The 17,026-nt window shown below is 48.5% G+C and overlaps 1 protein-coding gene across 9 annotated transcripts in view; it reads right to left on the minus strand.

The window, feature by feature from the left end:
- Positions 1–1,281: 1,281 nt before the first annotated feature.
- CPAMD8 (C3 and PZP like alpha-2-macroglobulin domain containing 8) overlaps positions 1,282–17,026 on the minus strand; it is a 57,819-nt gene continuing 42,074 nt past the window's right edge. For 6 of the 9 annotated variants that reach the window (XM_040086738.2, XM_040086736.2, XM_040086735.2 and 3 more), the window contains exons 37-43: positions 13,826–13,900; positions 13,127–13,232; positions 12,932–13,042; positions 12,095–12,307; positions 11,567–11,641; positions 5,554–5,704; positions 1,282–4,961 (exon numbers count right to left, since the gene is read on the minus strand). In XM_040086738.2, coding sequence (XP_039942672.1) covers position 4,961; positions 5,554–5,704; positions 11,567–11,641; positions 12,095–12,307; positions 12,932–13,042; positions 13,127–13,232; positions 13,826–13,900 — 732 coding nt within the window. In that variant the 3' untranslated portion in view covers positions 1,282–4,960. The remainder of the gene's footprint in view (positions 4,962–5,553; positions 5,705–11,566; positions 11,642–12,094; positions 12,308–12,931; positions 13,043–13,126; positions 13,233–13,825; positions 13,901–17,026) is intronic. The other 3 variants (XM_040086737.2, XM_040086733.2, XR_005704097.2) reach the window with 2 other exon arrangements.

The raw sequence follows: 17,026 nt of genomic DNA on the forward strand, positions 1-17,026 counted from the left end.
AATCTTTGTTCGCAGTTAACAGAAGACGGATCTTAGATAAGCTACCCCGGATCTTGTAACTCATTTCTTGTCAGGTTTATGTTTATGTAGTTGTCCTTGTAATGAAAACCAAAATGTGGTAAATAGGACATAAGATAGCTGCAGATTTCCTGCTTAAAGGACCCATTGAACACAGGGAACTGTAAGTTCTACCAAGGAATTATTTGTCACGAATGCATTGAAAAGGTAGAAAGGTCAGGACGAGGAAGACTCATCTTACTTCCTCATTTTGGTGACCCCTCCCCAAAACAGACCCCCGACTCATTTTAAGAAACAAAGTACTCATGCTTAATAGCCTTTTTGTCAATTAGCATATGAAGCGAGGAATGGGAGGTGACAGGGGTATGGATATGCATTTGTATTTTGGATATTCAACACTTTTGTAAATAAAAGACTTTGTAATTACCTGTGAATTTCGCAGTGCAAATTAGGGAAATATCCCGCATGCTGCCCGGCCGTAATAAACATACACTTTCTAACTTTAAACTGTTAGAGAGTTTTTGTCCGTCACAGTTGGGTATCGATACTAGATCAATACCCATATTTCTTTAATAAATCAACTGTCCTCAAATGCATATTCCCTTTCCCTAACACCGAAAAAGAGCTGTCATCACAAAACCAAATTACTAAGTGCTTCAAAAGATACTCTCCTGAACTAAATCAGCCTGTCAAAAGAGTGCAGAGCACTGGCTTGTGTAGCAAAAACATTCTTGGCTTGATTTGTAAGCAACCCCTCAGTAATGTCAGCCCCCTCTTGGTAAAAGGTGTAAAAATCCCGTTCACTCATCCCTGGTTTTGCAAATCACCCTTGGCATCTATCATTTCTCTGAGGCAAACGTTGTATTAACTGATTTTGTAAAAAAATAATGTCTCATGAAGGGAAATAGTAAAGCAGGAATGGAGCAAACCCTCTGATACTCCAAACTTCCTTCGTGTAATGTCCCCAACAGCTAAAAGCTGTCTCCAATCAAAGAGGTGCTCAGGTTTGTTGCTTATTGGAACCTGCTGCAAATCTGACAAAACGCAGCCAGCTCATCTCCCAGACACAACTGGGGCACAGCCCTGGGAGCAGCCAGGTAGAAAATAAGCACTAAACCTCTTTAGAGCTCCTTAATTCTTTCATTTTCCCGGCACAGGCTCGACAATTTAAAGTCTGAATAAGAGGCAGAGAGGATTGTCTTAAAATCGATTTTTAATAAAATATTTATCAGAATCTAAAACAAACACTTTTCTGGACTCAGACTTGCTAAGGTGTGTGTGAACAAACCAACAACTGGTCAGAGAGCTGTTTGTGTGTACCTGTGTGTGGGGGCAAAAGGCGGGGGAAACACAAAGCTGGGCTCCGGGTGCTGGGCACTCAGTCAGAAACACCAAGGACTAAAAAAAAAAAAAAACCCAAACCCAACCCCAAACACAGGCTGATAGAGGTTTTCTAAATAGTTGCTCTATTCACAATAATGAAAACCAGGTTATTGTGCACTAAATGTCGACAGTCAGTGTGAGCAAAGCAAGTGCTGGTGTGTCGGGGACGTTCGTCAAGCAAGCTCAACATTCTTCTGGTATTTGCTTTCTACTGAGGCTGGTTAAGAAGGAGGGGAAGAGGCAAGACCAAAACACAGGACAAGAAAGAACAAGGGGAACTATTGCTTTAAAATAAATACCATGGTAATGATTACTCTGCATAATGTACAGTTACAAATATATAAATATTCATTTCCTTGGAAGGATTGCAAGCATCAGTCACAGGTAACTAGCACTGCTGCAGCTATTCAGCCACAGAACTCGATGGAGGAAGCGATTTCTGTGTCTTACAAACCCACTGGCACTTTTCTCCTTTTGCAGTGAGGGACCATCAGGAAAAGGAAAGAAGCATCTCTCTGAAGGAGGAAAACGTCTCTAAGCCAGAAACAACCCAGAGCAGCAGCAGCTGCTGCTGGCCTCGCTGGCTTTGGATTTCCAGCACCCAGCTGGTCTTCCTTGGTGGGGAAAAAAAACCCAAAATCAATCCTTCTGTCTAAACTGGGAGCCTGAGATGTCCTTGTGCTCTCAGGGGCAGGAGAGAGACTGAAGTGGGACAAAGCTTTGAGTGTGCACAGCTGTGCTGTGTCCAGTGCTGCTCAGGGATCCAGTCCTGAAGTTTCTGTATTCCAAGCAGGATGATGAAGAATGGAGGAGAAATAATCTATTTTTTTTTTCCCTAGATAAGAATTAATAATGGTCACAAGAAACATGAACAGCAAATGTGGGACAGGGGAAAGCTCTGGACCCTCAGCTGGGGTGGAGAAGAGAGCAGAGATCTTCTCCTCTATTCCTGTGATGGGGGAAAAGGCAACCACAGTGGTATAACTGCAGGTTCCTTGATTCAACTCCTTAAATAAAATCACCTTTTTTCTCTTTAGCTACAAAGAGGAGCTGGTTTGGTGTAGCAGGAGCAGGGAAGGCAGAGGCTGCCGAGAGCAGATGGATTGGAAGTGCCAAGGCTGGGAAGAAGCACAGGGGGTGAAGTCAGGATCCAGAAATCCTGTCACATCCCCTCCCACACACTGCCCTGCTCTGTCTGGCTCTGAGGACATTAAGGCTGCTCTGCCTTTGCCTTCTGAGGGTCCAGGGCTCTCTGGCTTTACTTTGAATTGTAGAGCAGAAGCCAGACTCCTTCTGCTTCAAGCACTGGCACAGAAACCCCTCAGACAAGGCTCTGATTGATGGGCTGGCACCACCAGCAGGAATTATTTACCTGGCAGCAACAGGGGGATGTCTGCATCTGGAATTAGGACATTACACGTCCCAGAACCTGGGGAAAGTGAAGAAAGCCAGGTTTAATCCTTGGCTGGAACTCCCCACCCTCAGCTCCTCATCCCTGGGGGGAGGTGTGAGTGCCCAAGGATCTGGGAGAGGATTTAAATCAATTTTAAAAAGACTTCAAATATCTCTCCAGAAGCCTTCACTGAGTGCAGAATGGGGGAGAGAGAGCAGGAAAGGAAAACCAGAAAGGAACTGAGGACAGGAGACTGAGGAGCCCAGAAGAGAGGTCCCATCTCCTGGGTGAAGCCACTCGTGGACATTACCAGAGTGACCAAATGCCTCATTCTCCCCACTCACAGCAGCAAACAGCAGGGTTTGTATTGTGCAGCTCTGAGTTTTAGAAAAGGAAAAAAAAAAGAAAAAAGAAAGGAAAAAAAAAAAAAAAAAAAGAAAGAAATCTTGTTGCAGCTCACACTAGGCCTGTTATTCACCCAGGGATAAATATTGACTCAGTCCTGTGTGTGTACACAATAGCCAGTGCCTGCCAGGACGGTTGCTTGCAGGAGGTGGAATTTAGATTAAAGGCATTCATTTACCTGCCAGGCAGGAATGCAGCTGCCAGGGTGAGGGCAGGATCTGCCCCTGCACACCCCAGCCATGGGGCAGAACCCTCAGCCCACGGCAGCAGCCAGCAGGGGAAGCTGGCAAAGCTGCCAAGGAGGCAGCTCTGAAACTCCTGGGAACTTTGAGACCCAGACCTTCATCGTGTCAGCTGCACCCTGCCAATGTCTGGCCCCAGAGAAAAAGGACTGGAAGCGACACATGCCCAGCCTCTGGGATCCCTCCTGCTTGTCCCCATGTGGACATTCTTCTGGAGTAAACTTGCCTTTATTCTGGAATGGAATGTCTATCCTGGGATATATTCTTGTCATGGTTCCTGTGTAAACAAGCCTTAAAAATGAATGGAGCTGGGCTTTTTTTTTTTCTTTTTTTCCCTTCTGTTTCCATTCACCAATAAACACCCTCAAAAGGAGTTTCCACCCTGCTCTGGGTCCTGGTAACAATAGAAGTGGGAAGATAAAATATTAACACTATTTTGCAAGAGGCAATTGCATGTAACTCCTCCAAAGCGAACAATGCTGCTCCAGGCAGGAAGGGAAACTCAAAAATCTTGGCTCCTGTACTTTTGGGAACACAAAGCTTTTCTTTTTAAGTTTTGCCACGTTGCTTGGGGCAGGTCAGACCGAGGGAGTCCAGCCTGTGGCACCAGGGATTGGTACTGGCCAGCAGAGCCAGGGCCTGGGCAGGGAGCACCAGGACCAGAACACACTGTGCTGGATGCCAGTAGGAGCAAAAGAAAAGCGTTTGGTGAAGTCAAGCAAACATTTTAAAAGGGCTGTGCCTCAGCCAGGTTCATTTTCAGGCCAGGCTTTGAGGAGGAAAGGGGCTGAGAAGGCTGCAAGCAGCCCCTGTCAGCACATAGTGCAACTCAAAGAGGGCTCCCCCACCTCATCCCTGCCTCTGCTGAGGCCTGCAGGCAGCAGCAGACACGGTGCCTTTCAGCCCTGGCAGTGGATTTCGGTTTTCTCCGGTAAAATGTACCTCCCAAGAGCTCCCCTGAGCTGTGCAGCCACAGGGAAGTGTTTTTCTCGTAGGTGCAGCAGGCTGACGGGCTGGGGAAGACGAGCAGCCTCTTGCTATGTCATAATTGGCAAAAAACCCACTGATTTTTATTATTATAATTTGAGCAAAAAAACTTCTCAGCCATCTTTCCTCGAACAGCAGTTCAGCTAAGCACGAGGCCTGGACTTAGCTTCTAAGTGTAGCTAGGAAATGGCATTTGCAGGATATCCTGATAGCAGAGAAAACACTTAGAAATGCTCTATAGGTTTGAATTCCAGCCCCTATTTTTCTCACCTAGAGGGCACAGCATGTTGGTCTCTCATCACTGGAAGGGCTCCAAAGAGGATGCACAGAAGGCAGGAAAATGGACAGAGAAATAACGCTGAGTGTCCCCCTTAGAGCTCCAGATCTGCCCCGTGGGGCAGCAAAGCCTACAGTTCTGAGGGCATCAGGAAGTAGTCATCATTGGGATTCTGTTCTGCAGCAGGTCGTCTGGAGGAACAAACTCTTACAGGAGTCGATTCTGAGCCTCTTCTCTTCATTTAAATTACGTATTTCTGTCGGAAAGAGAACACCAGGAGGAAAAGTCACCTTGCTGTGATGCACCTCTGTGGGACATCGCTGAGCCTGGGCAGGGAAAATGTCACAGAGCTGGGAGGGACCCACAGGGATCAAATCCAGACACCCCAACAATCCCACCCTGGGCATCCCTGAGAGCTCCTGCAGCTCTGGCAGCCTCGGGGCTGGGACCATTCCCTGGGGAGCCTGGGCAGCGCCCAGCACCCTCGGGGGGAAGAACCTTTCCCTGAGCTCCATCCCAAGGCCTGGCACAGCTCCAGCCCTTGCTGGGCTCCTGCCCCTGTCATCTCAAAGCAGAGATCTGTGCCTCGGGTGGTCGGTTATTGGGTTAAAAGTATAAATAATATAGGTGTCATCTCATCATTGGACAAATTATGCTTAAACGACCACGGAAAGAGTCAGAGACAGAACCATTTTCTCCCTTGTTGGCTGGAACTCACAACTGGTGACACTGCTTTAGACAAGAATTAATGAACACCTGAGTCCCAACATGAGAAATCTCCATCTCCCATGGATTAATCCCAGCTCTACTATAAAGAAAAGATAAAACCCTCGCAGCTGAGGGCTCACCATTCAGCTGGGGTGGGCTGTCCCTGGCTGCTGTCCCCTGCCCGGGCCGTGCTCAGCTCCGCCGCCTCCAGCGCGTCGGCGAAGGCGTCGGGCTCGTACTCGTAGGAGTAGTAGGACAGGTCTGTGTGCAGGGGGGGCCCCTCCTCGGCTGCTGGGGGAACCAGTGTTGGAATAAGTTAGCCATTTTCTCCGTTCTCCTCGGGCGGGAAAAGCCAACCCTTCATTTTCACAGCTCGTTTTATGCGGTTTTCACGGACCTCGTGCGCCGCGTTAATTGGTTGATCGCTTTCTTGCCAATTATTCTGTTGGTTAGTAAAAGGTATTCCGCTTGTCCATGAAATCTCTCTATTCTTGCATTGTTTATGTATTTTCTTTACTGAATCTCGTGGGACAAATCCCTTGTTATTGCAGGTGCATTTGTTTTTCAACACAGGGCTAAGTTGTCACACTAACGAGTTTTCATACCAAGACTGTTTTCACATGGGAATATACAAATTACTTCGAAGAAGTGTCAGGCTAACTTTGGCAATTCAGCAGAGCAGGCTTGATTTTTGTGAGGCCTTTCTTTTATAGTTCTTTTACCTGTCATGACAAACCAGAGCTGCAGGGGCTGCAGGAGCTGCAGGGGTTGCAGGGGCTGCAGGAGCTGCAGGGGTTGCAGGAGCTGCAGGAGCTGCAGGGGTTGCAGGAGCTGCAGGGGTTGCAGGGGTTGCAGGGGCTGCAGGAGCTGCAGGGGCTGCAGGGGCTGCAGGAGCTGCAGGAGCTGCAGGGGTTGCAGGAGCTGCAGGGGCTGCAGGAGCTGCAGGGGCTGCAGGGGTTGCAGGGGCTGCAGGAGCTGCAGGGGTTGCAGGGGTTGCAGGAGCTGCAGGAGCTGCAGGGGTTGCAGGGGTTGCAGGAGCTGCAGGGGTTGCAGGGGCTGCAGGAACTGCAGGGGCTGCAGGGGTTGCAGGGGTTGCAGGAGCTGCAGGGGCTGCAGGAGCTGCAGGGGCTGCAGGGGTTGCAGGAGGTGCAGGGGTTGCAGGAGCTGAAGGGGTTGCAGGAGTTGCAGGGGCTGCAGGAGCTGCAGGGGCTGCAGGGGTTGCAGGAGGTGCAGGGGCTGCAGGAACTGCAGGGGCTGCAGGAGTTGCAGGGGCTGCAGGAGCTGCAGGGGCTGCAGGGGTTGCAGGAGCTGCAGGGGCTGCAGGAGCTGCAGGAGCTGCAGGGGTTGCAGGAGCTGCAGGGGCTGCAGGGGCTGCAGGGGTTGCAGGAGCTGCAGGGGTTGCAGGAGCTGCATTCCTGCATGGCCACAGAGCCACAGGGTAAGGGCAGGAGAAGGAGGGGGTTTAGTCAGGGGTGCTGGACACAAGGGAAGGAGGCTGCAGTGTCAGGGCAGCGGCACGAGTCTGCTGGGAGCCACAGGGGATGGGAGAAGCTGCTGCAAAAGCAGAATTTTCAATTTCCCTCTCTGAGACCTGGACACTGGAATAAAATGAAAGGAAAGAGGGGGAACAAAGAGAGGGGAAAAGGGGAAACAAGGGGGGAAGGGAAATAAGGGTGGGGAAAGGAGGAAATGAGAAAACAAGGGGGGAAAGAGGAAGAAACAAGGGGGAGAGTGGAGGAAACAACGTGGGAAAGGGAAATAAAGGGAGAGCAATGGCAATGTAGTTTGAAAAAACCTCCAAGTCTCCTTTTCCGGCATGGAATAACTGAGGCGCTGAAGTGCAGACCCACCACCCTGAGAGCTGCACACAGTGAGATAAAAGTGTCATGCAGAGGGGATTCCCTCTGCACCCTGAAAATCTCTGCTCTGACCAGGCACCTCAGGTCAGGAGAGCCCCATCCCTCTGGGGACGTGTTCTGTGTGCCCTCAGCTGTGCTTCATTTCATAAAACAAGCGCCAGAGCTGGAGGGAGACCCTGAGGGAACAGCTCACTTGTGACTGATCACTGGAGGCAGCCAGCTTTCTTTTCAGCCCAAGTGTGAAGATTTCGAGGCCAGGAACCCACAGCAGAGCCAGTGACTCCGTGCTGAACGAGGAGCTGAGGTCACACAGCACTGAGACCTCCATCACTTCACCTAGGGACAGACCCAGCAGAGGCAGGAGCAGGAATTTCTCCTCTCCCTGCTGACCCTGGCAGGTCCCACTCACTCTCTCCCTCTGTGCTGGGTGTCTGCTCCCTGTCCAGAGGGTAAAACTGCCAGATAAAACTTCTAGGAACAGCAGCAGAGCCGTGTTTCCTAAAGTCCCCCTTTAGCCAGCTCAGCTCTCTGTGTACACTGCTCTAACCCAAACCAAAGCAAGCACTGAGGCAGAATTATTGCAGGGAGGAGAAGTCCTCCACCCGCCCCAAGCTGGCTTTATTTAAAGAGAACACTCATCAAGGCCTTTGAAAATGTTTGTTCTCTGGAAATAAAATATCTGAAGGATCTTCCCTGTTGCCTCCCACATCCTCCCAGCACTGGGCAGGGGAGTCAGGCTCTGCTCACTCCTTCTTGGCCTCCTCCCTGTGAGAACCTGCCAGATCATGAGCTCCTTCTATGAATGGTGATTGCTGTCCACCGGGGACGGAACGAACATCACAGGCCTGACTCTTCCCAGGAATTCAGCTCTGGAGTCCAAGCAAAGAGCACAGGCCGACATTTCCTGCTGCACACAAACCACCCTCCCCAGCCCCAAAGGCTTGTGCCGAGGCCAATGTTTGCTGAGCAGCGATGGGGGGAAGAGGAAAAACAGCCCTGTGCCACTTCAATCAATCCTGAAGGAGCTGCAGCCCTGTGGGGAGCACGCCAGCCAGGGAATTTTGGGGATGACTCCAGCTTGGGCTGATGTTCCTGGTAGGAGCTGGTGCGGGTGATGGCGTTTATAAAAAAACAAAAAACAAAAAAAACCCCAAAACACCAAAAACCCCCAACCAACCAACAACAACAACAAAAAACAAAACAAAACAACCCCCAAAAAACCCAAACAAACAAACAACCCCCCCAAAAAAAAACCCCAAAACCCCACAAACAAAACACCACCACCAAACAAAATTCCACCCAGAATTTTCTTCCAGTTCCAGCCATCTGATTCTGATTGCTGGAGCAAAACTGTGCAAAGGACAGGATTCCTGCCCTCAGCAGCACTGATCCCCCCACGCTGCTGCCCCTCACACTTGGACATTGTTTTCCACCAGATCCACGCAGAATCACAGCGCTGTGATGTCAACATATCCAATATCAGTGGCTGTACCTTGGATGCCTTTGGCAAAGGAGATTTGGGCAGTTTCAGGAGAGAGTTAATGATCTGTGGAAGCAATTAAAGCACCACCTCATCAGAGAGACACCATCAGAGCTACTGGGGATCCCCCAGGCTCCGAAATCCACCCAGATCCTTGTGGCCAAGGAGTGACAAGGATCTCAGGAAAGCCACAGTCAGAAACTCAGTGAGATTCCAGTTAGAAACTCCGCTCAGGGTTTTCTATCCAAACAAATATTGCAGCAGGCTGTGAAGGCTCAGGAGCACACCCAGAGCTGGGTCCATGCTGCTCATCAAAATCCTGTCCCACCCTTTTGAGACTGAGTAATTCACCTGTGAGAAGGAACAGCTGAGGAAGGGGATTCCCTCAGGATTCCTTCAGCTGAGTCCTGTCACCCTGCAAGCTTCCCTGGCAATCAGAGGATCTACAGATGCAAAGAGGATCCCACCCATCTGTACAAAAAAAAAAAAAAAAAAAAAAAGCTGCAGCTCTAAAGTCAAACCTCAGCCATTCTGCCTCTCTGCAGGCTTTGGGAAGGCATTTTAAAATGTTCTGCCTACAGCAACAGCCCTGCATCCTGAGCTTTCAGGGCCATCAGCGTTGAATTGCTGATCTCAAACAGCTGGGATTTATTCCAGCAAACCCACCAGCGTGTGTGGAACTTCACTGTGGGTGCGTGTGTGTGCCAGAGGGAGCCCCGACACATCCTGCAATTCCCCCTGCTGGGTAACACGGACAAAACCTCCCTCAAAGCATCCAGCAGCCCAAGCTGAGCCGCACCAGTGTCAGGGCAAACCCGGGAGGCTTCCAGACAGCACAAACACCTCGTGCCTCCCCGAGAAGGCGGCATTTCCTGCAGATTAACACACCCAGTCGGTTTTACACCAACCTGCCCCGAGCTTGATTTGGCTCCTGGAGTTTTGCATCCTTTTAGGAAGTCACAGATTTAGGCACGGCTCAGCAGAGCCCTTGCTGGAGCACCTGAGCCGACTTAACCCCATCACATGCTCCAGGAGAGCCTGGGTGAGAGGGGCTCGTTCATCTGCTGCACTTTGATTCATGTCCCGTGTGCTTGACCCGAGAGGAGCCCGGAGGATTAATGAAAATCACATGCTGGGCGCTTTTCCTGGTGCAGGATTTAGTCAGTTTGATTCCTGAGTGCTCACTCTGCCACGGCTGCTCCCAGCTCAGCATCTCCCTGCCGGGAAATTGGGGCACTCCCAGATCCCAGCGCTCGTGCTTTGACAAACATCCTCCTGGCACTCAGGCTTGTCCATCTAAAATCTGCATAACCACGCCACACAAAATAATCAGGTTTTCCCCTTTTGCTCCTTCTGAGCCAGCACTCATTCTTTCAATTCAGAGCAGAAACCACAGAGGGATTTTCCTTTGACTTCAATGCAGATTATTTCAGAAACTCCGTTCTGAACATTTTTTGGATTGTGGATTACCAGCTAGTTCCATTTTTTTTTTTTTTCCCCCATATAATCATATCAATTTTTCACTTGAAAATAATATAATGGCAGCCCCATTTCTGTAGACCTCGGAAGGGCCTCACATTCCAGCAGTGCCCAAATGGAATAGTTTGGGAATGCTGTTTGAAAGGGTTCAGATTGCAGAGTTTCCATGCTGAGCACATGGCACGTGCATGGAATAAAAGGCAACAAGATATAGGTACAGATATAGTCACAATAAGTCCAGAGAAAAAAGAAAAAGGGAGGAAAATAGTAGAGACATTAAACACTAAGACCGAATGACAATTAGAAACTGTCATAATGGAATATTCATCACGTTTTTGCACCTTGATAAGAAATCTGTCCATCAGCTGCTGCCCAGAAGGCAAAGGACAGGATGGTGTCTCGTGCTGGACGTGTCTTAGTCTGCCTCTGATGCACAAGGAGGACATCAGGAGGCACAGAGGCTTCTCCTGAAGAATTAGACTGGTTTTACCAACTTGTTGGGAGAGCTGGAGGCCAGGGGAAAATTAATGAGTGGAAAGCAGCCAGGAAAAATCCAGTCTAGTTTATTTACTAGAAACAGCACAAAACAAGCTATTCTGTTGACCCTCCACTGCTTCTTGGTGAGATTTATTGTGAGCCATGAGCGAGTTCGACACGAGTCTTGGAAAAAAGTGCACGAACATAAGCACCAAATAAAATGAGCAGCCAAATTCCTGGCTACTGCATCCACTGACCTTAACACTTCTGTTCACTAAGGCTCTTTATTCCAAACAGCAGCTCTGAGAGAACCAAGACTGCCAGCTCCACTTTTGCTCAGAACTGCAGGGACAAAGTTAATCCACCTGGATTTGAGTCCCTGCAGTGGTTTGGGCTGTTGTCACGTCCTGCTCAGTTGTTTGTTGGAACACATTACATCAGCCTGGCTTTAAATGGGATCTTTCCAGTTTAATAGTGGAAGAAAGGATCACAGAGAGTGTGTTGTTCAAACACAGCAAGGCTGAAAAAATAAGAGGGTGGGTTGTCCACTCCTACAAACAATTATCTAAATCCTGCAGGTGCTGAACTGAGCAGGATTCCTGCACGATTTCCTGAAAGGAAAAGGACTGGGAGAGCTCTCTGCTACTGAATACCTCTCATCCTCGGTTTCCTTGACCTCTTCATTTTTTTTTTTCCCCCCCTGATTCCTGAATATTCTATCTTTTCTATAAGATGGAGAAATTAAGAATCTTTACTTAAAATGTGCTTGAGAGCCACCTGTGCTTAATACAGGGATAGGACAAGCTTTAACCTTACTAAAGAGGAAGCTTTTGGATAAGTGCAAAGGTTTTGCATTACCTGCAGGAGTCTGGGGAACACTGGGCTGCTCAGCTGTGTGGGAGTGTGTCTCCCTCTCTTCTGGCAAGTTCTTGGCTGCAAATAAAAAGAAAAATAAACTCATTGGTCTCATAATTCCTTAATGCATCTCTAGAAAACGTTTGTGTTTCCAGAGGCGGCACAATCAGCTCCCTGATACACTACACACCTTGAAAACCCATGCAGAGCCTCCAAAGCATATTGCATTTCACAGATTTAATTTTTATCCAGGAGTATTCACTTCAGATCAAACATTATCACTAACTTTCTCTTCAGTTCATTCTGACTGATAAAACGTATTCATGAGAACAGAAAACCAGCTTTTTTCAAGCTGAAAGGCAGCTTCAATTATCACTTAATGAGCTGTAGCACGAACAGCAAAATAACACAGAGCAAGTTTGGAATTCTCCTCCTTTCCCTACCGCTCACGGAACACTAACTCGCTCCAACGAGGGTTTGCGACACTCCGCCACCAAACCACGCCAGAAAAGGGAAGCTGAGGAAACCTACAGGCAGAACACTGGGACATGGGCATCTGCTCTATCCTGGTGTTGTTCCTGCAGGATGCCACCTCCATCTGGCAGTGGTTGGGGTAGATGTGCCCGTCGGAGCCGCACACGGGCTCCCCGTCGTAGCCGCAGTCCCGCGAGCACAGGCACTGCTCGAAGTACTCGTCCTCCAGGCAGCCAAAGATGTTGTTGCAAGGGCCAGAGTGGACAAAGCCTGGCAATGAAACAAAGCCAGTCAGTTTTGCATGGCACAGGGAGGGTGGGACGGGAATATTTCGCTGGTATCGGGTTTTGCGTTGAGTTCCCTGAGGTTTCTGACAGGAACTTAATGAACTTGATAGAGTTAAAAGCTTTGGAACAAAGTTGCCTTTTTGAAAGGACCGTGGTGCAACAGCTTCCTGACTTGGGATAAAGCAACTGGTTTTGGCCCCAAAGCACAGAAAGGAGCAAATTATTCCTTTTGTGGATGTATGAAATTGTTCAGTCTTCCTACAGTTAATTGTGGAACTCCACTGCAAAATACTGGAGAGAGAAAAAACCCAAAGTGCATGGTAAAGATTTTCCACCTCTTCGTTTACTGACACATCACCCCTTGTGCAGGTTCTTCCAGAATCAGACATTTTATCTTGCCTCTGAAGCAAATCATGGCCACTTCAGTGCCCGGAGAGCGCCGCTGGCCTGTTTGTCATGATTTTATCACTGCGACCCCCCAAACCTTTGTGAAACTTCCACTAACACAGAGAGAGGAACAGAGCCTTTGTCTAAATACAATTCTGAGTGCACAACACCCGTGGTTCCCATTTTTCCAAAAGATCAGTGTGGTTTTGGGGTAACTCACCAACCCACTGGCTGGCCGAGCTTTCCACCTCGTTGCAGGTGGGGCCGTCGCAGAGCTCCCGGGCCAGGGGGCTGTTCTCGCTCACGTTGTAGAAACGAGTGGCTTCAAAAGCTGCAGCGAGGAGGGGAAATCACAGCTGAGCCTCCTGCCTGGAGATGTGATGTCAGCAGGGATCAAAGGGAAGCAGGCACCAACCTGGCTCGTAGTAATCGTACACTTTGATAGGAACGGGGGCTGTTTTCCCAACGATGTGCTCTCTGAAAGCTTGGAACTTCACACAGGTCATGCACTGGCTGGGGATCTGTGTGAAATGGTGTAAAAAGACTCAAAAACTGCACTTGGAGCGAAGAGAGAGACAAATGGACACAGCACGTGGCCCAAAGTGACACACCGAGCACGAAGACACCTCCAACTCTCCAAGTGTAGGGACAGAGATAACGAATAGAAACCAAACAGGTTGAACTAAACCAGGATGCTTTGCTGACCTCTAAAACACATATTTGCCACCGAGCAGCTGCAGACACTCCAGCTGTGTTCCCTGGCCTGCCCACAACCACCAGGTAACTTCCTGCTGCTGATCTCACCTTCCACTCTCAGGTCTGTGCTGTGAGATCTGAATTATTCTGCATTTGGCACCGCCAGTTGTACCTGAGAGTGAGATTATTTCAAGGCAAAAAATCTGAGTGATATCTACCTAAAATCGCTCCATGGGTTGAAGTGAGTCACCTGCCTCTATTATACTTTTTTTTTTTTCAAGCAAAACCACAGCACCCACCCACAGCTCAAGCAAGAAGCCAGTTAAATCTGCAGAGTGACCAAAAGCTCTGTGCCCCATCCCCTGCTCATTTGCCTTCCATTAAAATCCAACATAATTATAAGAAACAAAGCCATTACCTCGTCAAAATAAAACAGGACTTTTCTTCCATCCACTTCATATCTTTTTAACCCAATTTGCTTGTTCATCAATAACTGTGGGTAAAAAAAAAAAAAAAAACACAAAAACAAAACAAAGTTGTGTTTAGTTTAATCTAATTTTATAGAAAACAGGTAGAAATGAGAGAATAAGTAAGATTTTGAGCTGCTCAGAAAACTGATCAGACACTAAACTCCAGGGATTTCTTGGAAAAGGGTGCTTCCATAAAAGAGGGAAACTGCAGAGAGATTGAAGTTACTGTCACATCACTGAGGGGGAAAAGCCACCTGTGTCCTGCTGAGGAATTCCTGCAAGGTGCAGCAGCTGAGGGCTGCTCCTGGGGCATTTCTCCCCCTGGGACTCTGCTGCTGCCCCATCCATAATCTCACCCAGATTGTTTTCAGGCTCCAGCAAGACCTCAGAGACCCCAAACCACTCGATGCAGTCTCTTATTTACACCCCCAGTTTCTCCCTGCTGGGTATCGAGGGTCCCCTCCTCCTCCCACCAGCTGAAAAATCCAAAACATTCCTCTGCCAGGAAAATTAATCCTCACATTTGAAAGGAGCAGCCATTTGAAAGAGCCTCAGGCGCCCTCCCTTTGGAGAAATGGGGTCAGGCCAGGTCTCTGCTCCTCACCTTCTCTCCCTTCGAGGCGCAGGGATTTGGAATTTGGGGTTTACATTTTACCAGGCCTAGAGACCCAGCTCTTCTGCTTTTTATCTGAGCACCATCTAAGAGCACTTCCCACATCTCCAAACCTTTATTTTCCATTTTCCAGAAGTTCCTCCGATGATTTCTGCACTTGGAACATCTCAATACCATGAATGTCCTGCCTGATCAAGCATCACTATTTTGATAATTTGTAATTAGAATGCATCTGTCACGTGGGAAATATCTAATATTGAAGCTGGGGAGGATGAGGGCTTGTGGAAAAGGGCTTTTGTGTTTTAATCAAAGTTTGGGGAGCCAAGATAGGGCCAGAGCTCTCTGATCTATAATTCTATTCTCCAAACTGTCCCATTACTTCAGCCTCTGTCAGACAATCCCATTGGTAACACAGGGATATCCTTGGGGGGATTTTTGGGGGGGTTTTTTGTCTGTTTGTGGGTTTTTTTGTTTGTTTTTGTTTTTAATGTTCTTAAGCTACTTGGAGATCGTAGGCTAAAAATCTCTGTGGAAAAGGGAACAAATCATTATTATTATTATCATCATTATTATAATAATAATTATTACAATCATTATTATTTAGAATGACATGAACCAAGCAGCACTCCCACTGAAATCTCAACCTCTGTCAGACAATCCCATTTCTAACACAGGGATATTCCTGTCGTGGTTTTTTGTGGGTTTTTTTTTGTTTGGTTGTGGTTTGTTTTTATGTTTTTAATGTTCTTAAGCTACTTGGAGATCGTAGGCTAAAAATCTCTGTGGAAAGGGGAACAAATCATTATTATTATCATCATCATTATAATAATAATTATTACAATCATTATTATTTAGAATGACATGAACCAAACAGCACTGACCCTGAAATTTCAACCTCTGTCAGACAATCCCATTGGTAACACAGGGATATTCCTGTGGGGGGGTTTAGTGTGTGTTTTTTTGTTTGGTTGTGGGTTGTTTTTTTTGTTTGTTTTTGTTTTCAGTGTTTTCAAGTTATTTTGAGATGCTAGGCTAAAAAATCTCTGTGGAAAGGGGGAAAAATCATTATTATAATTATAATTATTATTACATTATTATTTAGAATGACACAAACCAAATAGCACTGACCCTGAAATTTCAACCTCTGTCAGACAATCCCATTTCTAACACAGGGAATTCCTGTGTGGGTTTTTTTTTGTTTGGTTGTGGGTTGGTTTTTATGTTTCTTAAGTTACTTTGAGATCGTAGGCTAAAAATCTCTGTGGAAAGGGGAACAAATCATTATTATGATTATTATTACATTATTATTTAGAATGACACGAACCAAGCAGCATTCCCACTGAAATCTCAACCTCTGTCAGACAATCCCATTTCTAACACAGGGATATTCCTGTGTGGGGTTTTTTTTGTTTGGTTGTGGGTTGTTTTTTATGTTTCTTAAGTTACTTTGAATCGTAGGCTAAGAATCTCTGCGGAAAGGGGACCAAATCATTATTATTCTTATTTAGAGTGACACGAACCAAGCAGCATCCCCGCTGAAATCTCCCCAAACCTGCCACCGGCGGCTTGAGCTGCGGCTCCCCCCTGTAACACCCAGCTCGCTCCCAGCTTCCTGCCGGCCCTTAACAAGCGCAGCAACGTGTGTTTAAATCCCGCACGAGATGGAAAGGGCCAATTTAATTTGTCCTTCTAATTCCAGGGCCCCGGCTGCTGGCTGTTGTTACTCAGCACTCCGCGGCTGCAGACAGCGCTTTTATGAGGGCTCGGAGCCGCCGGCGCCACTGGGAACGGCTCAGCTCGGCTCAGCTCAGCTCAGCTCAGCTCAGCTCAGTTCAGCTCGGCTCAGCTCAGCTCGGCTCAGCTCAGCTCGGCTCAGCTCAGCTCGGCTCAGTTCAGCTCGGCTCAGCTCAGTTCAGCTCGGCTCAGCTCGGCTCGGCTCAGCTCGGCTCAGTTCAGCTCGGCTCAGTTCAGCTCGGCTCAGCTCGGCTCGGCTCAGTTCAGCTCAGCTCAGTTCAGCTCGGCTCGGCTCAGTTCAGCTCAGCTCAGTTCAGCTCGGCTCGGCTCAACTCAGCTCGGCTCAGTTCAGTTCAGCTCGGCTCAGCTCAGCTCGGCTCGGCTCAGCTCAGCTCGGCTCAGTTCAGCTCAGCTCAGCTCGGCTCAGCTCAGCTCGGCTCGGCTCAGTTCGGCTCAGCTCAGTTCAGCTCGGCTCGGCTCAGTTCAGCTCAGCTCAGTTCAGCTCGGCTCGGCTCAACTCAGCTCGGCTCAGCTCAGTTCAGCTCGGCTCAGCTCAGCTCAGCTCGGCTCAGCTCAGCTCGGCTCGGCTCAGCTCGGCTCGGCTCGGCTCAGCTCAGCTCAGCTCGGCTCAGCTCAGCTCAGCTCGGCTCGGCTCAGCTCGGCTCAATTCAGCTCGGCTCGGCTCAGCTCAGCTCAGCTCGGCTCAACTCAGCTTGGCTCAGCTCAGCTCAGCTCGGCTCAGCTCGGCTCGGCTCAAGCTGCGTTTTTTCTGGTGATGTTTGCTATATCCCAGCCCGCGGTG

The sequence above is a fragment of the Hirundo rustica genome, chromosome 26, assembly GCF_015227805.2.
Source record: "Hirundo rustica isolate bHirRus1 chromosome 26, bHirRus1.pri.v3, whole genome shotgun sequence".
Lineage (NCBI taxonomy): Eukaryota > Metazoa > Chordata > Aves > Passeriformes > Hirundinidae > Hirundo > Hirundo rustica.